The 24172-nt window shown below is 38.5% G+C and overlaps 1 protein-coding gene across 1 annotated transcript; it reads left to right on the plus strand.

The window, feature by feature from the left end:
- The first annotated feature begins 1748 nt into the window (after window positions 1-1748).
- On the plus strand, window positions 1749-18735 carry slc22a16 (solute carrier family 22 member 16). Its single transcript, XM_002936935.3, has 8 exons — window positions 1749-2021; window positions 6039-6512; window positions 9160-9277; window positions 11527-12055; window positions 13570-13697; window positions 15384-15493; window positions 17483-17582; window positions 17714-18735. Exons 1-8 carry the CDS (start codon window positions 1984-1986, stop codon window positions 17918-17920), a joined length of 1704 nt encoding a protein of 567 aa, XP_002936981.2. The 5' UTR covers window positions 1749-1983; the 3' UTR covers window positions 17921-18735.
- The last annotated feature ends 5437 nt before the right edge of the window (window positions 18736-24172 follow it).

Here is a 24172-nt window from a genome sequence, read left to right on the forward strand (position 1 = left end):
AGTTTAAATTTCTTCTTTAGTGCCAGCAATAACAAAAAAAATAGATTTGTTTTTAAAATTAAAACAATAAGCAAAAAGTATGTTCAGAACGGGCATGTTGACATAGGGTGTAAAATGTTTCATTAAACTAAACTTAAAATGGCATTTAGAATAAGCCATAGTGGGAAGCAATTAGATGTGGTCCTCTTTTTTAATCATTTTAAAGACCACCAAAGTGTCTCTTGCTTTATTTTCAACAACATTATGAAAAACTTAAAATTAAATAATACAGCATAGACCACCCATCTCCCTCCTTCCAAGACTAATGGAAGATAACTGGAAGAAGTTAACAGTTCTCTTCAGCACCTCCTCCCTGTGTTGTAGGTTACAGATACTTAATTATAAGCTTTTTTCATGATGGTCTAGAACCCCTGCGAAATTCTTCCAGTCTGTTCCCTCTACATGTTGGAGAAGTGAGACTGGCGAAGGAGCACTGTCTCATATCTTCTAGAACTGAACAGCCTTAACAAGTTATATGTCAATAGGTAAAGATGTAATCCGGTACATAATAGATACTGTTATCCCTAGGGTTGCCACCTTTTTTTGGAAAAAAATACTGGACTCCCTATATTTTTATGTTTTTTTTCCCATTAATAACATTGGCATTAAGCATCATTTTTACCAGTCATATAGTCACATACCTATACGTAACCATCCCCCCTCCCTGCAAAAAAAAAAACCTTGGAGGGGCCCAGCATGAGCATCTATCTCTACCTGGCCCCACCTCCACATACCAACGTGCTTGCCAGTCCCTTGTGTTCCCCACTCTCTGCATCTGGGAAAGGGGGATTTCTATAGAGGAAGCAGATCTCATAGTCCAGGTTCCCCTGCCCCAAGGCCCAAATTTGTGGCAAGGCCCTGCCGCACAGGAATATGTTTTGCCCACATATGGAGCAATGGGGAGAGGACACACTTTAGCACGTCCTCTCCCCACTGCTCTGTATGAGTTAAGTGGCGGACTCGGAGCTCCCTATTCAGAAATCCAGCCCTGCCCGCCCCCCCCCAATGTCTGACACTTGCAATTCGAGCACAACACACAAAACTATATTCGAAAGAGGTTTTACTGGACCAGCTTTAAAGAATCTGAACATTACCGAAATCTGATAGTGAGTGACAGAAAACCTCTGGGCCTACCTATATAAACTGTGACATACCCTCACTGGCACAATTATAGAGTTATGGCTCTGTGGATCCTCAGATGAGAATTAAGTTACTCACTTGCCCTTGGAGATGGTGGGGATCCTCTGGCACCCATCATGCCCAACACCTCTCTCCTCAGGAAGGTTCCAAGACTTTGTAGAGTCCCAATTAGGAATTAAGACTTCATACACCTGCCTGGATAAAACAAATATAGCGTTTTTGTTTTTTTGTTGTTCATTGTTTTTGCCAACATGTTTTATGTCTGAGGCTTGCAAAAATAGCCTCCCTGGAGTACCCCTTGCACAGCATATTTACTTTCAGAAACATGCCAGGGTCTGTACATAGTATTTTCAGTAGCAAATACTGTGCATTTTTTTCTCCACTGTGAAGTGTTTATAATGAAAGAAGTGAGCAATGGCAGCACAGATAAACAGGCATTATTTAGGAAGGCTGTATGCTGAGCTAGGGTCTCGTTTCTTCTGGATACCAACAAGTACAGCACAAGTCTGACTGCTCCGTTACACAGATACTCTTACACAGATATGAGCACACACTAGGAACACACATCTATTTACACAATCTGCCCTTATTCAGGTTTCACAGACGCATGCGACACAATGCTGTACACAATGTACTTTTCTTTAAGCAGAAAAAAAAATGAGTAAAAGTTCACGCAACAACAAGGCAGGAGTTTCAGCACAGCTTGGCACTAGCAGCATGCCAAGCTCGAATGCCTGAAAGAAAACACTTTGGGAGGAGACCTTGAGGCAGCAGTGAGACACCAGAGCTGCCAGCAGCCACAGTATGGAGCGCTTATTTGACTATGTGGGACACTTTGGAAGGTAAGGACCCCCAACAGCATGAACTTGCCTTTGATAAAGGGGGACCAGTAGCTGGACAAAACCATAAGAACTTGGGTCCATGGGACAACTGCATCCAGGTTTTCCATGGAAAGCTTAACATGTGGGAGAGAAGGGGATACTTAATATTTCTTTGATTAACCTTTTGTCTCAGCATTATTTATATACTACATATGGGTCTTTGATAAGTCAGTAATGGTCTTAATATAATGTGTTCTCTGTTGTGGTTGTGTTGCTGTACAGGGAGCTGGTATACACTGCCTAATGACACTGTTTTGGGTCCAGAACCATAATTTAGGTAGACCTAGTGCACAGGAATCTGGCAGGCAAGATTTTGTACTAAAAGGTGATGTTCCAAAGGTTTTTTTTTTAATTTAAGGTAAAACATTATATTATAATTCTCCTGGTATACAAACTTTTCTGTAGGGGGTAAATGTGAAAATTGTTAATGTTTCCAGACATCTATTAGAAAGTTTGGCAGTGATGTTTTATATAAGTAAGGCCTGGTTTCTGGCTGGGATAAACAGGGCTTAATTTTGCTCTGGGGGCCCAGGCTTCTTCTACTGGTAACCATAATGCATTCCTACAGCGCATGCAATTTGTGACGCATATATCTTACAGCACACCTGCTTCTATGCTGGACTTCTAATAAAAACAACACACTGAGAGTAAAGGTGGCCATACACGCACCGATATTATCGTACGAAACCTCGTTTCGTACGATAATCGGTGCGTGTATGGCATGTCAGCGAGCCGACCGATATCGCAGGAAGCTGCTGAAATCGGTCGGCTCGCCGATCGGCCAAGTTAGAAAATTTTGATCGGGCGCCATAGAAGGCGCCTGACCAAAATTCTCCCTTCAGAGCTGAATCGGCAGAAGGAGGTAGAAATCCTATTGTTTCTACCTCCTTACCTGCCGATTCAGCCCTGAATGGTGTGTGGCGGATCTGACGATGTTTCGTGCGACCGACGGTCGTACGAAACATCGTGAGATCGCCACGTGTATGGCCAGCTTTAAAACTTCCATTCCTAAAAGCTTATGGGTTTAGATAAATGAAAAGTGTTTTTCTTCTGATGACAGTAAGGTCACATAAGGCCCCGACTAGGTAATGAGATCAGCTACTGTGCAGCTGTCATACCAGCAAGGAATGGAATTATTGGGAGCCCAGTAAAGAAGATTAACATTGAGGGTGAAAAGGAATCCTGAGAAAATGAGGTACCCTTTGCCAGAGGTATTGCAGTTCTTATTACACCATGTGCATTAGGCACCACATCAGTGTCCTGAGAAGTTTAAAAGAGTTTATTTAATCTAGAATAATGTGCTGAACCCATGCATAGAGATAAGGCAGTTATTTATTCAGGAACCAAATCTGACTCTAAGTAAATATCACTGAAACAATGGTTGCTTTTTTATGTAGAATTGCCCAGATGGAGTCTGTGACAATACAAAAACGTCACCTTTACAGGTCAGATTTGATGCTTTTGTCCTCCGCATGCCGGATCTGTACCTTGTGCCAGTTGTGCAGTGCAAACCCAGGGTAGATTGGGCAGTGGTAGGTGCCAAACATGCAAGAGCACTGGGCTCTTAATTAACTCAGCTCAAGCAGGATTGAGTGACACAAAAAAAAGGATTTCTAAAACAGAAAAAAACCCCAATGATTTTTGTGCAGTATTGTCTCTTTTCTCTGTATCTGGGCAACAGTAAGGTGCATCTGCTGCTGGCAAATATTAAAGGGCTTTAATTCTCCTTTGGGTACTCATGGATAGTCACTGAAATGAGGAGACGAAAATAGATCCATATTAAAAGGTTACAGGCAAAGAGTCATAATAGGCAAAGAGAAATGTGTGCCCGGCTGTGCATATTTCAGTACCAAGAGCCAATGCAATATCCTCTTCACAAAATAAAAGAATTTAAACACAGTTACTCTTTTGCCTAATGGTTAATAATCCAGTTCTTCATACTTTGGAGATTAGAGCATTAACTGGGGAACAATTTGCAAAATGGTGTTTCAATTTGAGTCATTTGATTATTTTTACAACAGAGTTGACAAATGGGTCATGCTGGTGAGTGGTATGAAAAAACAGAGTTTTAAGTAGCACAATCACCAGTGGATTATCAGTGAGGACCAACCAGCCCTGGGTGGTGTTTACTGTCAGCTGTAAAAATATACCAACCAGAAAATTTGGTTCTTGCAAATCTGGAGAAATAAGCATATTTTTCAGTAGCTGCCATGACAGACACCAGACTGCCAGGGACCACACCAAACTAACTAGAGAACACTGGAAACTCAGGAGCAGGCATATGTGTATAGGGTGGGAAAACAACAGCTAAACCTATTGACTACGGTTTAGGCTGCTGCATAGAGTTAGACAGCACTAAAACCAGAATTGTATTTCTTTATATATTGCTGACATATTTATGCATTACACACAGAAATTGTTCACATCAGTCCTTGATGGTCAGTTTCATCAATAGCCAGTGTAGGCACACATAGGATTAACACTCCCTATGGTCTTATCCCTATACTTCCTAGTTTGCTGTTACTAAGCAGAATGATATGTTTCAACTTTAGATATTTGCATCTATGCAATTAATTGGCCTCTAGATAGGATGAGCACTTCCTGCACACTGTTATATGCAGGGCATGGGCACTTCCTCTTTGGCCTTCCTCTTGCCAGCAGAAGGTGGTGTTCCATTGAGCCTGGACCAACTAAGCCCAGAAGCCTATGCCCTAGCCTAGAGGAAGCCATCATACTAGTGATCTAAGTCGGGGAGCAGGGACCCCATAAAGTCAGCCTCTGGTTAGGTTAGACCTCTGTAATAGCATGCTCTTAGAGTGTGACTTAGCTCATGGTTATTTAGCAAGAGCAGCTGTGTGCTCCAACAAAGGAGAAATTAGTGGGTTTAGTGCACCCAAGGCTCTGCTGCCTTATTGTAGGGACCACGGTTCAGTTCAGTTCAGACATAGGTGTCAGGTTATTCCTGAACCCTGAACCACAGTCAGCTGTAGGGATCTGGGCCATTTAAGCTGGACACCCTTGCAACTTCAGTCTACTATCCCACATTAGTCTCCACAGTGGTGCTACAACATTCTGCTTTTAATGCAACTGTATCTGACAACTGTACAACTATACCTCAGAGCTGTGAGTATTCACCCTGCATATGCTTTTGTATTGCACCAATAAACCGAGTTCTAGTTCATTGCAAAGAACCTCTGACCTCTAATTCCATCATATACACCTTCAGCAGTGGAGAGTTGCAGTTTCACAACATCTCATAAGCGAATTTCTTCCCATTTACGAAGGCCTATCCTGTGTGTTAGAGTCACGTGTGCCCGTGCTTATACCCACTAGCTGGACACTGGCAAAATACAGGCCAATTTTTGGCCTGCCTGTTTTGGAGTTTGGCAGGAAACCAAAGAACCTGCAGAATCACACTTGGAAACAAACCCAAGACCCCAGCACTGAAAGACAACAATGGTAATCACTGACCATGCTACACATTACTAGTGGCATAGAAGGTAGTAAAAAAAAGCAACTTGCACTGGGTTTGAAACATCTGTCGAAATTTGGCGCTGAAAGAGCTGGGATGGAAGAATCACTGTGTAGCAACACCTTTAAATTGGAACATAATGTTTTACACATCTCATTTTAGTGTTTATATAAGTGCTGCTGCTACTCACAATGTTTGCAAGTCTAACTGTTTTTATTAGTAGATTATTTCTACTGGCTGTAGAAGTCATATCCATCATTTTCATGTCCCTTTAATTTATGCAGGTGGATAAGTTTTAAGCTTGCCATACCTGGGCTGATAAATGCTGGCCCTATGATCTTCAGCCAAATATCTGATTGTTTAATGACCTCACCAAGAGTATGGACAGCTTAACTTCTCCTGTAAAATGTTAAAGGAGCCCTACATCTCTAATTTTGCTTTTTGCATTCTCGGAATATCTTGCAAGCATAGTTATTGATTTATTTCTAATCTATATTATTCCGCAGATTCCAAGCCCTCATATACTTTTCATCTGCCTTCCAAGCTATCTCTTGTGGGATCCACTATTTGGCTTCAGTATTTATTGCTATAACTCCAAAATTCATATGCCGAGCTCCAGAAAACATCAGCTCTGTGTTGCTGCCAAACGCTTCCACTCTCAGACTGGAGGATGTCTGGGAATTGTGGACACCTAAAGACTATCTTGTTGTCAAGCAGGAAAATGGTGATATTTGGGAGCTTAATCAGTGCAGTCGATTTAAGAGAGAAAATACTTCTTACCTCACATATTCCTATGATGGAAATAAAACGTTATTCTCTTGCTCCAATGGTTATTATTATGACAATACAAATCTAGAGAGCAGCATTGTTACTGACTGGCACTTGGTCTGTGAGCGAGAATGGCTTGCAAAGCTCATCCAGCCAACCTTTATGTTTGGAGTTCTTATAGGAGCTGTGATTTTTGGCGACATAGCTGACAGGTACAGTACTAAAACATCTGGGCTCATTTACGAAGCAAATGCAAAGTACAAAGTGCACTTATCATCACACAAACCCTCATGTTAGTACCCACAGGGGAGTATTTATTAACAGTGGTGACAAATATCACTGGTTTTTCATAACAACCAATAAACATATAGATTTGCACGGTCACCTACAAATTAGAAAACAATAGCAAAGCTATAAACAACATCATCAGTGATATTTGTCTCCAATCTTAATACACCCCCCAATGTGTTTTTATTAAAATTCAAGCATGGTACACACTCTGTAGTAAGCTTGTGAACAATACACCAATACAGGTACAGATCAGTGCCTACTATTTGGGAAGAGTGTGCAACTTGTGGCGTACATTTTCATAATGGGGATGATGTCACTTTTCACATGTCAATGAGGGCAACATTAATAATAGTATTACCTTCTAAGTCACTTAGGGGCTGATTTACTAAGACACGATTTCGAATCCGAATTGGAAAAATTCCGCTTGGAAACGAACATTTTGCGACTTTTTCGTATTTTTTGCGATTTTTTTCGGCGTCTTTACGATTTTTGCGTAAAAACGCGAGTTTTTCGGCGTCTTTACGATTTTTGCGTAAAAACGCGAGTTTTTCGTAGCCATTACGAAAGTTGCACAAAGTCGCGTTAACACTTGCGCGCAAAGTCGCGCCTTTTTCGTAGCGTTAAAACTTAAAAGGCGCGACGTTTCGCGCAAGTTTTAACGCTACGAAAAAATCGCGACTTTGCGCAACTTTCGTAATGGCTACGAAAAACTCGCGTTTTTACGCAAAAATCGTAAAGACGCCGAAAAACTCGCGTTTTTACGCAAAAATCGTAAAGACGCCGAAAAACTCACGTTTTTACGCAAAAATCGTAAAGACGCCAAAAAAAATCGCAAAATTACCGATCATTACGAAAAAAACGCAATCGGACGCATTCGGCCCGTTCGTGGGTTAGTAAATGTGCCCCTTAGTGTAAGTCAGTTGGATCTATGGACCCAACCTTATAGGGGAACCCTGGAATTACAGTCAGAATCGTTTATCTATCATGTTGGAATTAGCAATAGAAGAGAAGGAAAAGTGTTAGTAAATAAAATGAATTATGGAGAGGAGAACCAAAAGGCAGAAGAACAGCAAAGAGGTGTGAAAAAGATGACTTAAAGTAGCATTAATAAGGCGGAGAAGGAGAAGCAAAGTTAAAGACAGAACTGGAGAGAAAAAGGAAGCAGAACAGATAGCTTGTTCTTACAAGTCAAGTAGGAGGAAAGAAAGAGGAAAGTGGTTAGGTTTTGTGTCTTCACTTTGGTTTCACTGTCCAAATTTGAAACCACACATTATTGTTCAGAGAAGCTTACTTTCATCAATTCCTATTTCCTTAAGGAGAAGCACATGCATTTATTTTGGGACAGCGAAGTGTCGTTTATATGGGACACAAATCTAGCTTGGAGAGAAGGGTCAACTGTACCTCAGAAAATAACTTTTTATTATGAATGGTTAGATATAGCCAAGGCTATAGGATGGCTACATATACATGGCAGTGCAGGTGTATGAGTGCCACCCAACTGTGTTCCACTCTATGCTGTTGGAATTAGTTGAAGATCAGGTCCTTAGAATTAAACACTTATTTCTACAGTTTTGAATGTCAGTCTTTTATTGGGCAGAATATATCCTCACTTCAGTATGGTTAGGGGCAAGAACAAAACTACACCCCCACTGTAGAATTATTTATGAATTAATTATGAATTACTTAAGGTAGGAAGGAAGATCATTTAGTATTGCTCCTCCTGCTTAAACTGTAGGTCAGTAGAATGTTTGCTTATTTGAAAACTGTCTTCACTGTGCAAGGATGGATTGGAGGCCTCTTTTTTAGACTTCTGTGTTGCAACTTTTTTACCCAGTATCCACACAGTTAATGAATATGATGTTCTGCCAATTTTTTAAAACTATTTTTATCTTGCCACAGTGCTTTTAATATTGTCAAGGCTTTCATTTGACAAACAGATGTAATAAATCTCATGCCTGTTTTCATTATTTTGGAATGCATCACTGGACCAGTATAACATAGAACTAGCAGATCTAAAGCAAGCTCAAGAAAATGTTTTGTGTTCTTGCATTTTGTTTGTAATATAAATGGTACACCATTTCTACTCATGTTTTACATGCTTGCAAATTACTGGAAAATTAAACTACATTCCAATATTTTACATTCCCAAATGGAAGCGAAAGGCAACAGGAGTATGAATTCACTGTCTAAATAATAATCTTCCTTCTCAGGCTGGGAGACATGGTACCTAGATTGTGTCCTCCTGTTAAGCCTCATGGCCCCACACAATTTAGTACCTTATGGGAAACTATAGGCTTAACTGTTAAGCCAAAGAAGTGGCAGGAGGCCAGTAGTGTAGGGTATTGGGTTTTGTCACTCCCCCTTATAATTTGGTGTAATGTATTTTAAAGTCTGTTTTTGACATTGACTATTCATTATTGTCTTTATTTAGCTGACTGCTTGGACTCCGGCTGCATGGTACTACTTAAATTCTGGAAAGCCATGCTTGGTTAGCCCTGGTTTTTTGTCTCTGTTACGTGATTTGTAAAGTTTAATATTAACCCTTGTTATTCTTCTCCTAACCTCCAGAGTGGGAAGACGACTAATTTTATGGCTCACAAGCACTGGCCAGTTTTTGTTCGGAATTGCCGTGGCATTTACATTTGACTACTACAGCTTTGTGATTGTACGATTTCTCCTGGCCATGGTTGGTTTCATTCTAACTCATTTTGCGTACTGAAGAGGGTAATGTGACACTAGAACAAGGGATAATTGACCAATGGTATCTTTCCTGTTGCCAAGTTAAAACTCCCATCATCTCCTACAACCGGCTGGCTTGTTTACAGGGTAACCCTTTTGAAATAAAAAATAACAAAAGTGGTATAAAGCTTTCAGAACATTTTAGTTCCTTTTCCTGCATCTACAATATTACTTGTTATAATAGAATCAGTTAAGACTGATGGCAGACGAGGCGTAGGGCGGATATTTTTGGCAAGCGGAAAAGCGCTTGCTGAAAATACCGCCCTACGTCTCCTACATGTGCCTGCACCCGAATGAGATATGCTCGGGTGCAGGCATTTTTATGCGTATATCGGCTACATGTGCCTGCAGCCGAGCATATCTCATTCATTCGGGTGCAGGCACATGTAGGAGGCATAGGGCGGTATTTTCAGCAAGCCTTGTCGCCATCAGCCTAACAACAACAACAGTGAAAATAGCTTCTTGTAGCCCCAGGTGCACGCTGTACCCACTGCCCGGGCAAATAAGTACAAACATGATGAAAACAGCAATTACAATGCTACTTGTTAATAATAATGTTCCCCTATCAGTTTGCATTCTATCAATCTAGGAGTTTTATTGGGTTTCTACTTGGGAAGTGCTTTCAATGATTTCTTAAACTGTGCAATTTAGTTTTAAGCTTACACTACAAACAACAAACTAATAAAAAAAACCCTCATTCACTCATTTATCCAAACTGTAAATATTAAACAGAATGATGCTATTTCAGTCAGTACAAATTGGTGTGTTACTTATTCCTTTGCACCTTGAATTAAAAGATTGTCCTTCTAATGCTTTAAATCAGCAATTATTTATATTAATTATTCTCCATGGATTGATTATTAAGCCATTAGAATCTGAGATAGTTATCCATCTCTGGGCACATGACTTCAGTCAGACCATTGGTCCTGCATAAAATCATGTTGTTTAGTCTATTTTTCAGGCTGGTTTAGACCTGAAAATGATCTGGTTGTCTGTATTTATTCACTTAAGAACAAAACATTCATTACTGAAATGGGATATGGTAATTTACATTAAGTAAGGTTTTTTTATTGCACATAAATGAAAGTAGTCCCATGCAGGTAGCATTCCCATAATGACTTCTACTGTTTACACAAGCCATACTTTTAACCAAAGATCATAACACTACTTTATATTTTTCCATGCAGTGGGCTAGTTACCCAACAAATTACATTCTCGGGCCCTGAGTGCATTATTAATGGACACCAATCCATAATGAATAAAATTAAAATCTTGTAGGAGATAAAAAAATATTTTTTTTTGTATTGATTTCAGCAACTTATATATATTACTATATCTAATGTGCACATACAGAGGCAGGTATTGGCTGCTGACTTCCTCCACCGCCACCAAGTCTGCAGAAAATTGTCCTGTGTATTGGCCCAAAACATTGGCTCATCAATCATTTTCTGATCTGGTGAGGCAGAAAATCACTTAAAGGAGAAGAAAAGGCAAAGTCACTTGGAGGTGCCAAAATGTTAGGCACCCCCAAGTGACTTAAATAGCCTACCTTTTACCCCGGGCTGGTGCCCCTTTTAGGAGAAAACAGCACCAGCCCGGGGTAGCAGCGATCGCTTCCTCCTTCCTGTATCGCTGCACGCGCATGCACAGTAGAGTGAAAAGCTGAACTTTAACAGAGAAGTCGGCTTTTCACTCTTCTGCGCATGTGCCTGTCGTTAAGTCCTTGCATAACGAAGCCGGAAGAATGAAGCGCTCTGCTACAGGTGCCCGGGCTGGTACTGTTTTCTCCTAACAGGGGCACCAGCCCGGGGTACAAGGTAAGCGATTAAAGTCACTTGGGGGTGCCTAACATTTTGCCTTTCCTTCTCCTTTAAGATAAATATCACATTGGGCCATAGAAGCAGTCTACTTCAGTCTCATCAGTTCATTGGCACAAATCTGATTGTTTGGCATCTAGCACCCACAAAAACAGAGCTAGCTCTGCATGGAAAGCTATAATCCATTAACAGTATTGTCTAGAATATCAAAAAATGAAATATCCCCACACCCCTTCACATTCCTCCAATTCTTTCAACCAAATCCAGACCCAAAAGAGGATATAAACTACTCTATAGGAAAATCTATGGGGGGGGGGTGACAAATTTCATAAAAATGTTTTGCATGGAAAATGTTGAATCTTTCTTTTTCTATTTCCAGGTATCCAGTGGTTACTATGTGGTTGTCTTTGTATATGTGACAGAATATGTGGGAATTAAGGCTCGCTCATGGGCCTCCATGCATGTCCATGCTTTCTTTGCTGTTGGAGTTATGATTGTGAGCCTGGTTGGCTTTTTGGTGCGAACTTGGTGGATGTACCAGATCATCCTTTCTCTAACAACTTTGCCCTTTGTGCTGTGTTGTTGGATGCTTCCCGAAACACCTTTCTGGCTCTATTCACAAGGAAAACACAAGGAGGTAGAAAAACTAATTGGTACTATAGAAAAATGGAATAAAATCAGCACCCCATGCAAACTGTCTGAATTATGTTCAGTTCAAGAAACTCAAAAAACTGAAATGGACACTTTAAAAAAGCACAGTGTCTTAGACCTCTTCTATAACTGGAGCTTTGCAAGAAGGACCGTTACAGTGTGGCTGATATGGTTTACTGGAAGTTTGGGATACTATGTGTTTGCCTTGAATTCTGTGAATTTAGGAGGAAATGAGTATTTGAACCTTTTTCTTACAAGTAAGTTTTCATGAACTATATTATTCGCAATTTATAAACTTTAATAAGTGCAATAAGGCATTTTTTTCTGATTATCTAAAGCAAATTATTGTGGGCAACCACTTATTTATGACTGGCTATAATATATGCTAGTATACTTACATTATTATAGGTCTGCCTTTGGTACCATAATGCAACAAATTATTATTATTACTATTAGATTACAGCTCATTACTATGAGCAGTTAATCTTGCAATGTAGGAAAGGGCAGGTGAGTTAACAGTGTTTAAAGGGTTTATATATGTTTGAAGGGTATTTAAAAACATGTCAGTGTTCTAAGGTTTCATATTATAGGAATAGAGGAAGTGAACATTATATATGCAATTCAGTTAGAGGTAATTTAACTTAAAAAAGGTTTTAGCTGAGATGTCTTAGTCAAAAAGCCATTTTATGATAGGCCATTCCTCTTGTTTCATTTAAAAATTATGATAGTCTTGACACATATACTTGCAGAATGGGATACTTTTCTGAATATATAAAGGAGGATTAATGTGTGGTTGGAAACACTAAGGCAAACAAATGAATACTCAGTTCAGAGAATTAAGTCAATCAGAATGCTACAGTCCTTACAAAATACTGTATTAATCTTTCTGAGTATTGAGTATTCTATAGTATACTATATTTATTTGGGTATTAAGTCAGTTCCTCTATGAGATGCTAAGAAAACTGGTGTAATAGCTCCACAAGTGATTAATAAAATGAAGTCTAAACATTTTTCTTCCTGAATTCAGGAGGGTGCTTAGCAGCCACTGACATATTGAATTCCCATATTTTTTTTGCTAGCAAAAGAGTATATAGAGTCAGGGCAGGAACTAGGGGTAGGCAGAAGAAGCAGCTGCCTAGGGCGCAACGATTGGGGGGTGCCAGGGAGCCCCATGGGAGCCTCTCCAGCCAACCCATAGTCATCTTCCTCTGTCATTGCCCCCGCCGCTTGTCACTAGCGGTGGAAGCAATGACCGTTCTGATCGCACCCCCCCTCGCACCTCTCCCCTTGCTTGTGCTTTGGCGCGCATATGCCGTTGGGGGGGGGGAGTGGCCGACCGGGTTGCCTAGGGCGCCCAGTCAGCTTGGCCCGCCCCTGTTTAGAGTGTAGGCAGTTTAAGATATAAACTTGGATGAGGTCTTTAATAAATCTCACTAAAAGTAAAGAACATGCATGTTGGATCCCGTTATGACACATTTGCAGGACATATCTACTGCCATCAACAGTTTCTTGTCTGTATTATATTACTTACAGCACACATAGGAATGTATATTTTAACTAAAATATCAATGTTTTAATAATTTAAAGAATTTAGGATTCTTCAATCACTGTTTTTACTAGAAACTAAAAAAATTACTAACTGTTACCAAGCTATTAAAACACCTATGTATTGCTAACCATATATTTAAAGTGGTGAGCACGGGGGCTGTGGTTTACATTTATTTTATAATGAAAGTCCATAATTAAAGGTAAAATACTTATCTTTCTGTAGGTGCTGTGGAAATACCATCCTACATTGTTGCTTGTTTTGGAATGGACAAAATTGGAAGACGGAATACACTGGCCCCATTCCTTATTCTCAGTGCTGTCATTTGTGGCATCATAATGTTAATTCCCCAGGTTATTTTACCATTATTTTCCATTAATGCAACTGACATTGTTTCTCTATTTGAAAATAGCTGTATCTTTTCCTTTTTTTTTTTATTTTCCCTCATTAAAAGGTATAGACACAAGTATGTTTTTAGAATGCAGATTAATTTGTACAAAAACTCACAGAATTTTTGGGTCAATTGTGGGTGCTGGAGATTTTTTTTTGTGGTGCTGACACATAACTTTTATAAGTATCTGTGCTAATAGCACATTATATAATATAAAGCAACTTTACAATGTGGTAGTGACCTCATTATTTAATACTGTATGTGTATGTAGGCAGCAGAACTACTAAGAACTGTAAGGAAATCATAGTAGATAGCAACAAAATGATATTTGCTTGTATATCTGTGTTCAGTGGTGGAACTATAGAAGAAGCTGACCTCATTGTCAGGGGGGGGGGCTGGCAGGGGACAGGGGGGCTCAGACCTGCTTCCTCTGTGGCAATTGTACTCTCTTCAAATTCAGATGCCTGCTGCAAACTATCTGCAACTTGCTGGCATGTGAGCAAGTGGCTAAGTTGTTGTGTGCTGGGCCCATACAAAGATTTTCTTGCATGGTGTTGTTATGCCACTATATGTATATATATGTTAATTTATATAGTGCTACTTATGTATGCAGGGCTGTACAGCAGAACAAGAATACACCCAGAACCCAAATTTCCCTTCACAATAATCTACGCCCCTTTTCAGCTATGGAGCGTAGGTCAGTCAGAGGGTTTGTAAATGATAAAAAAAATAATGTGAGAGATGTAATAAAAAAGAACTCTGAACATAAAAAAATTCTACTCTGAATAATAAAAATCATGGTAAATAGCTTTAAATGCATTAAAAAATCAAATCTGAAGGCAAAGATTAAGTCAATATTTGTTTTTTTTAGTGAAAAAAAGAAGTACCCATTAGTCAGGCATATATACAGTTTGGCAAAATACATTAAACTGCCCCACCCCATGCTTTCTAGAATAAAGAGGATTACTGGATCAGGGAAACTGAACCATCAGGCACAGCTTCTTATTCTGTAGGAGTCAGAAGGTTCCTTTGCACAGGATGTAAACCATGAATTGTATACTTTGGGGACGGGAGCCTACAATTTCCTACTGAAATTCACTTTTGATTCATTGTATGAAGCTCATCTAATCTCAGCCCAGGCTAATGACACATTTCAGAGTTTATACAGGAAAAATTAGATGACCTAGAAAAGTTTCATGAAATTATTGTTCCATTTTATATATATCCTTTGAATACTCATGCTTTCATATTTTAACTATATTTAGTTGTGTTGAAAGCATTGTTTGTTAGAGTGACCTGAAAATGCCAAAGTGTGCATTCCTAAATACTCCATGTTTAGAGGTTGTATAATTAAATGTATATTTACATGCACAGCATGGTTGCTTGGTGGGTAGCACTGCTGGATTTTAATTCTGGCTTGGGCACTGCAAAGGAGTTTGTATGTTCCTCCCATGTCTGTAAGAGCTCTTCCCTCACTCCAAAAACATACAGGAAGGTAAATTGGCTTCTGATAAAATTGACCACTGTGTGTGTTTGATAGGACCTTAAATTGTAAGCTCCACTGGGCCAGAGACATTTTAATGATGTATTAGCTCTGTGTATGCTCTATAAAAATACCACAAAATAAAAATAAATATTTCTCTTTCAGGACCACAGTACTGTAACTATTGCAATGAGCATGGGAGGGAAGTTTTCCATTGCAGTTGCATTTGGACTAATTTACTTATACACTGCTGAACTGTATCCAACAATAGTACGGTAAGACAACTGCCTTAGAACTGTAGAATTAAAGTTCATTATTTTATGCGAAATCTGGGGGCTCAAATTGTAAGTTTAAGAATAGGCAAAACTGTTTTTTCACAGTTGTTCTCTTTTATAACATAATATTCCCTTCTTTATTTCTAAACATGATAAACCTCTAGGCAGGGAATCCCCCAGCTTTTTTTACCCATGAAACACATTTCAATGTAAAAAGAGTTGGGGAGCAACACAAGCATAAAAAATGGCTAACAAAGGGTTGTGATTGGCTATTTGGTAGCCGCTATATGGACTGGCAGCCTACAGGAGGTTCAAACTGGCAGCAGTACTGTACAACTGATTATTATGCAACCAAAGCTTGCCTCCTCACCAAGAATTCAAAAATAAGCACCTGCTTTGAGGCCCCCAGGAGCAACATCCAAGAGGTTGGTGATCACTACTCAAGGCCTATACACTGGTTTAAGAACATTTTTTAAAAATATATTACTCAGGTTTACCTTTAAAGTGACAGTATACACCCTTTTTTAACATGAGCTCAATGAATAGGGGAGTAAGGTCAGTGAACATAGACCAACTTTCAAATGAGTGCTTTATAATTGCAAAAAAATAGGAAATATGTGGATTTTTTTCAATTAAAATAATAGGCAGAATGTTATTTTAACACAAGTCCAATATAATGTACTAATTTTTAGCAAAGGTGTATTGGGTGTATACTGTCACTTTAACAACCATGAGTGACAAATCTTTTTAAAGCATAATAGATATTTATCTTGTTTAGAAATAAAGATGGAAATATTATGTCATAAAAGAGAACTATTGTGGAAAAATGTATTATAAATAAAAATGTTTTCTAAATGTAATTGCTATTTGTGGTTTTGGCTGAAAGAATGCAGAAGGTGTCAACTAACTAACCGATCTTAATTAAAACTGACTATAATATATATATGTAACCCCTATTTGGCTGTAAAAATAGGCAGCACCAGCTAGAAAAGGTTTAGAGCATGGGGTACATAGGACTCAATCCCTCAGATGGACTTTCACTAAGTGGAAATATCCCAGGGTGTAGTGCAACTACACCTCACTGATGCTGTGTGCAGAGAAAAATAGAAAATAAGGGATGTCAGAAGGTTCTTGCTGATGAAACAATAGAACTGGGTTTATTATCCAAGACAATTGAGTGCACAGGGTTAGATCATACTCCCATCAAGGACACAGCAGTAACACGCTCTGAGGATACCCACCGGTTTATCCCACCTCTTTTCAAGACTGGACAGGGTAAAAGCACCTGGTCAGCATGGCACCACTTTGGAGGGCAGTCTGGATAGATACCTCAGTCCTCAGGTTGAATACCTTAGCAGTATTATGATCCCAACAACTGATTATGGAACAGGGGTAAAGTACTAGCCTGTTTCCTATGTCTTAACCGTGGCCCTGAACTAAAGCAACACTGCCTGTATGGAATGGTACTTCCAGCTAACCTCCTGGTTGGAGCCAGAAACTGATCTTGCTTCCTTTTCCTAACTGCTTCACTTTCCTAGAAATTGCTCTACAGAGTGTAACTGTCTATCTGGTCCTCATTCACGGGGTCCCTGTCCCCCTGACTTCTCTAGAGTATAGATGGGTACTAATAGCCTGGGTTATAGAAAGCCATTTCCAAGGTTATTATGAATAACCAGTAATACACTATCATTCATGTTCTCTAGCTGAGTATGCTATTCAGTGTGTGATATTAGTTTCTAGGTACTAAGGAGCCTGGTCCACCAGTGACAGGCAATTTTGCTAGACAAGAGGAAAATAAATCATATAAGTCACATTATTTATGAGCATATTTTAATCTAAGTGATTCTTGTCACTGACAATTTAATATTTTATATATGATCACAGACTGTGGTAATATAATTTGTAAAAAAAAAAAAAAACCAAACAAGCCACCGTAAATCTAGTAATTGCATAGACCAAGATGTAATCATCATGTACCTTGTGCTGTAGGTCCCTTGCAGTTGGCAGTGGTAGCATGATGTGTCGCATTGGCAGTGTTGTTGCTCCCTTTTGTGTCTACCTGACAGATGTTTGGATATTCATGCCACAGGTTAGTTCATGCCATCATCTCTATATACATATATATAAATAAAGAGCAACAGGTAAACAATATAATATAACAATGCTGTGTATAATATACAGTGCCAATACACCGAATTAATGAATGTGTTATGATTGTAGATGCTGGTTGGAATAATGGCTTTCCTTACTGGAGTATTAACTTTAAAGCTTCCCGAAACCCTAGGGGTGCCATTGACAAGTACAATAGAAGAAGCAGCAGAGATGGGAACAAACAATAGGATCACTAAAAGGAAATCAATTACAGAATGTAAAGGGGTTTTAATGGAAAACGTCAACCCTTCAACGACAGACAACACTACTGCCTAAAAGGTCTTCTTATTTTTATACACTGTGACCATAACTGGTTTGTTCATTTTTCTGCAAAAGAGAACAGTGACTGTTTTTTTTCCTCTTAAACAACTGACCTGTATTTCCAACTCAAAAAACAATAATACAGTAATCTGCTGCTACACAGTGGGCTTCTGGGTTGAATCAGGACTTGGAAGTACACATTATACACAATATGGCATAGATCTGTGGTCCGATAAAAATGATAAATATGTTAACATTACTATAAAAATTATTTATTACTTGTAAATTATAATAGTTATTATAGATAAATCTTTAAAAAAGAAATGTGGATCAGCAGAAACACTAGAGTTATAACTTCACATCAGATTACAAAATATAAATGATTTTTTTCTGCAGCTGAAAGGCTTGCTGAGCAGGCATACATAAATAATCAAGTGATGACCAGGGGTGCTTGTTTTGGCTGATAGGATGATGACTTGTGAGCTTTTCTGCACAATACGTTACAGGCAGAGGGTTACTTTCAATCCAGAATATACAATACAGCTCCATCCCATCTGCAATTCTTCGAACACTGAGTGCCAAACAAAACACGGCAGCATCACACAGGAATTGGCTCCGTGACATGGCTTTTATTTGATCTTTTGTTCTGGGTGGATTTTGCATGCCAAGAAATTCACAGGGAAACCTTGAAAATGCACTAAACATGTTTACAGAGAATGTTGAGCTATACACCATTTTGTAACAGCCTTTTTGTAATTCCCACATTAATTCCATTTATACTGTAAATCAACAGAAAATGCAAGAAATAAATACACATGTAAACACTGAAATACACGGGACTTTCACTTCTCTGCTGTTCTAAGTGGCTTTTGCATTTTTGAATGAAACATAGTATTATTCATTTGTTTTATTTTCAGTTTTCAGGATTTTTAATAAATTTGCTGTACATCATTATTGAAATAACACAAAAACACTCCACTTGGCTCAGCTCCTACATTGCATTAAATGACAAGTAAAGCACGTAAAGTATAACTAAACCCTAAAAATGAATATGGCTAGAAATGTCATATTTTATATACTGAACCTACTGCACCAGCCTAAAGTTTCAGTATCTCTTTAGTTATAATGACCCAGGCCATCAAAGTTGTCACAGGAGCTCCCGATCTTGGATTTTGTTAGAAGTGTCAGTGACACTGCATATGCTCAGTGTGCTCTGGGCAGCTGTTGAGAAGCTAGGCTTAGGGGCCGTTCCAAATTATCAAGCAGAAAATGAGGTTTGTCTGTAATATAAGACAATGTTACAATGCTGCTTAATAAATTCAGATGCTGATTGCACTGATTTCAGAGCTGCCATGTAATGCGAATCAGAATAAATTACTTATCAACCTTATATTGGGATATTTCAATTCTATGAATACTGTATAGGTATATAACACTAGGGATATACTTATCAAGATGTTGTGATGAACAATACATAGGCAGAACATATAGATCCCTTAAAGAGGATAAAGGAACACAATGCACCTGTGGATCCTAACCTTAGTGTATAAACAGTGAATCAGTGAAAAATAAATGTGTATCAGCAATTGGTAAACACATTGTACTGCAACACGGAGTAGTCAAGTTAAATTTCAGGGCATATAGTTTGCCCTGAAATTGGGACCTAGAGGTGGTGAACTTTATAGACTTATAGCTCAAAGGGAAGTATACTGTGTCTATACTTTGAGAACACGGCTTCCTCAGGGGTTGAACTATGACTGGGAAGTATCATGTTTCTTGTAGATAATGGTACTAAACAATGATAAATATGCAGTCATATTAGATTGTTTATTGCTATATAAGTTCATTGGTCTAAAATTCCTCTCTGTTAACATTTTTTATTTTGGCCATTGAATACTTGATTGTACTTGAATACCTTGACGCGTGTCTTTCTGTGTATGGTAACTTTGCATATTATACAGGTATGGGACCTGGATGCTTGGGATCTTTCCATAATTTAGATCTTCTACTAAAAATTATTTAAACAGTATTTAAACCCAGTAGGATTGTTTTGGCTCCAATAATGACTAACTATATCTTAGCTGGGCTCAAGTATAAGCTACTGTCTTATTATAACAGAGAAAAAGGAAATAATTAAAAAAAATGTGAATTATTTGATTAAAATTTAGTCTATGGGAGATAGCTTTTCCACAATTTGGAACTTTCTGGATAATGGGTTTTCGGATAGCGGGTCCCATACCCGTATTGATTTTTTTTAATATTTAATGGGGTTGGTTTATATGAGGGGATGAGTTACTAGTGACTCCACCGAGGCAGGTGATTGCACACATCATGGTGGTGAGGATCAGCAGCGCAACTTGGTTGCACCAGGTTCCCCTGCAGAATAATCCTCTAAGGTCGCCCAGTGCAACCAGTGCCTCCTCCCAACCCTGACTCCTGGCCCCCTTGCACCGCACCTCCTGGCCCTGACTGTGCCGCTATATTTAAAGGTAGGAGAAGGGCCAGGGAGGGGGGACTATGGTACAGCAGTCTGCTGTATACATAGATACGCCACATTCATAGATGTGTCTTTGAATAAAATCTCTCTGTGTTTTTAATGCTGGTTGTATAATAAAGTTTTGTTAATTTTTAATGCTGTAACTTGGAAGACCATTGTTTTGTTTCCTTGTTGTCATTGTGAATGGGCTGTAGAGTCTAACTCCAAGTGGGTATCCTCAAGATCAGCATGATCCTTTGCAGGGGAAGCCCGGGATGGTGACATGTAAGTTTTGTACTTCACACTTTTGGCCTCCTTCAGCCTGAATGACTGCCCCAATGGCTACACAGCAGCTTATTCAAAAAAATTATAGTATTGTTCATAAAGCAAACACATTTGTACCAGTGCAGGGCAACAGTACATTATATTAAATGCATATAAAAACTTTTTTTTAAAGTTTTTTAGTGTCTTAATAGATATTTACTTGTTGCTTTTGGAGTGCTTCTTATGTCTTCATGTGTTTTTGTGTCAGATAATAAGGACATAACTTCAGAGTCCTAGCTACAGGGGTAAAACTCCTGGGGCTTTAGTAGGCCCCACAGTCCCAGATATATGCATTTTTTACCACAGAATACAAACAAAATGTTGTTTAAAAGGGCCATTGCACAATACCATATGCATGCTTTGAGAGATATTTTATGGGTGTATAGAAGATGTAGAATTAAGAATCTCTAAAGTCCTCCAGCAGTTGTAAAACTTCATATCCTAATGTCTTTATACAGTTAACTGAGTCTCTGTTTAAACACAGTCTCTGACACTCTTTGGTAGAGATGTTTTGGATGTTATGAGGCAAATGTATCAAAATGTGAGTTTAGAGCTTAATACATAAAAACTCACTCACATTCTAATCATTCCTAGGGGGTTTGGGGTGAGTTCTTAAATTCACATTTTCATGAATATGCCCCTTAATGTAGCAGCGGATGGAATAACTCTTACCAGTCACACTACCCCTAAACCTATCCTGTATTAAGTACTTACACAACTTGCACCTGTTTTTTCCACACCTGTAACAGCAATTTTGTGTGAGCCACTCTACTCCTTCCCTATTGGCTCTATGAAGACTGGGAGAAATGTCACATGACCATATACCTTACCACGTCTAAAGACAAATTTTACATCTTCAATAATAGAATTATCCAATAAAGGATCCATCCTAAGTATAGCTAACCTTTTTTTGATTATGTTTTGTAAGTTTCAGATTGTTTGCTATAAGTAGTTATAAAAAGTATGAAATATGTTCTCTCCTTGTAACTCCATGTTTCTTTTTTTCTACCTTTAACATTCGACAGCAAGCTAATTCTAGATGTTCCCACTGGCCTTTCATATGTCTTCCTGATCAATTCTCCATCATAGTTTCTTTGTAAATGCCTGTCCCACAAAGCCATACAGATAGGACAGCTCACGAGCAAGCAGTGTCCTGCATCATATCCGTATTGCAAAATATCTCTATTTTTTGTAGTACCTCTGACGTGAATATGTGTCAAGCCAAGCAAATGTTCAGCCATGCACTGTATCAGTTGAGAATTTCAGAAACTAGCTGGCATTGGATTCTGTTTTTCATTAAAAATTTATATTTTCTAGGACCCTTTGCCAAAGAACGGATTAAATGATGGCAAAGTGAGAACATTTTAGTCATCTAACATCTTAATTCCATTCTTATTTTGAAATATTATTTTTAGCAAGCCTAATTCAATAAATGCTGCTATTGCCCAAAAGCTTACAGAGGCAACATACACAAGCTGTGTATTGTGTGACTTGTGTAATGTTATCCAAATTTATTTTAAACTAGGTTTTATATGTGATTCTGCTATGGTAAGCTGATCATTGTAAACCTTGATATATAAGCCCCTTAAATGAAATTTCTTTACATCTCCCAGACATAGCAGACATCTTGTTTTAGTCATTTATTGGAGGTCTATGATATCTGAAGTAAACTGCATAGATAAAAAAACATACAAGATAAATCCAGTTTGAATAGGAATAGATTTTTGCAAGGAATAGCTTTATGCAAAAACATGTGGTTAAGTAACCTGTCTAATGCAGTTTTGGTGTTAAACATAAGGTATGCATTTAGTTGTCCATATCTGCCTGCCTTGGGGTCATACCCATATGCAAAAGAAGAATTGCCGCTCACTGTATAGACTGAAGTGTTGCAAAATTAATTTATTAGCTAAAAACATACAAGAAAGGTAACAGTTCAGGCCCTTGAAACCCTTTATCAAAGTCTGGCTTGAAGGCCTGATAGAGTACTAGCATAGACCTAGGAGCTGCGACACTGATGTTTGCTCCGTCTGAGATATGATACATTTTGCCCCAGGTTGAATCTGAGATAGAAACATGAATCTAATTTAGATTAGGGTTTTCCCACTGATTTTTTATTACAATCTGTCCCCTGCCAGGACATTAATCAATTAGATTTTGGGTGGGATGTGACTCCACATTAATGTAATAAAAAGCTTCTAATGACAGTTCTATGTTCCACTTACAAGTACTTCAGAACAGGCAAGTGCTTTTGGTGTATTTTGGGTTAAAGTTTCACTTAAAACTGCTCAGAGCTCACTTACAAATATAATCACAAGCACTAAACAAAAATTTGGACCAAATATTGTGTGTACAAGGATGCAATTCACAAAAGTACATACATGTTCCTTACTAGTTGAGCCCTTACAGTGAGCCCATTCAGACTGTTTTGATCAATTGTCTGCAAATATGTAGAAGTCCGAATTACAGGATGAATACAACTACAAACAAGTGACAATCAGCTGTGGTACAACTGGAACAACAGATCCCATAGAGTTAGATTTGTATACCTGCACAAAGATAATGCACATGCAGGTATATTTCCATACATTTCTACTTAGGTGTGTTGTTCTAATGTACAGCCATGGCTATTGAACCTTTTAACAGGTCTGTCTCTCAGATAATACTCTACCTCTCACAGCAACAGTGACAATTGAGACACATTTATCTCCATTTCTTGTAGCTGGAAACACAGCTTTTTGCTTTAGACCACTTTGTATATGCAAGAATATTAAGCACCATAGACTAAGTGCAGGGAATAAAAATGAAAACCAAATACTGATTTTAATAATTGCACAGCACCAGGTGACCTGCACCACATACCATTCATGCTATAGGGACACAATCTGTAATTACTTTAAAGGCAATATTTCTGTCCTCATCAGCAAAACCTGTGCAATACTGAGCATGTGTCTATAGTACTATGTGCATTGAATGCTATTATGAATTACAAGTGGAAGGGGGTCCAGGAAATACAGTAAATGATGGCAGTAAGTGAAAACTCCTTTCATAAATTTAATAAGCATTGGATTGCCTATAGCCCATGAATGCTTATATGCTTAATTTACTTTATTCCTAATTAAGAACTCATAGGTAATCAACCACCAATGGTAAAAACATTGTGCATTTTGTCATTTACACCACCGCACAATATAAGTAATATATTTCCCCACTGAAAAAGCAGTTATTGTGCACCAAATAAATGGTACCACATTCCAGCTATAATTAAAAAGTAAAATGCATAATTAAAGTATGTAATGTAATAGATTATTTAATAAACATTATATGTTTATCCATATTTTTGCTAACTTTTAGTTTGTTTACATTTCTTATTACATGCCACCCATAAATCAGTCACAGAGTGGCTGCACACTGTCCCGCCCACCAAAATGAGTCTTTGTTAGACCTTTGCACTTTGTCTGTCAGTTCTT

This window comes from Xenopus tropicalis, chromosome 5 (assembly GCF_000004195.4).
Source record: "Xenopus tropicalis strain Nigerian chromosome 5, UCB_Xtro_10.0, whole genome shotgun sequence".
NCBI lineage: Eukaryota > Metazoa > Chordata > Amphibia > Anura > Pipidae > Xenopus > Xenopus tropicalis.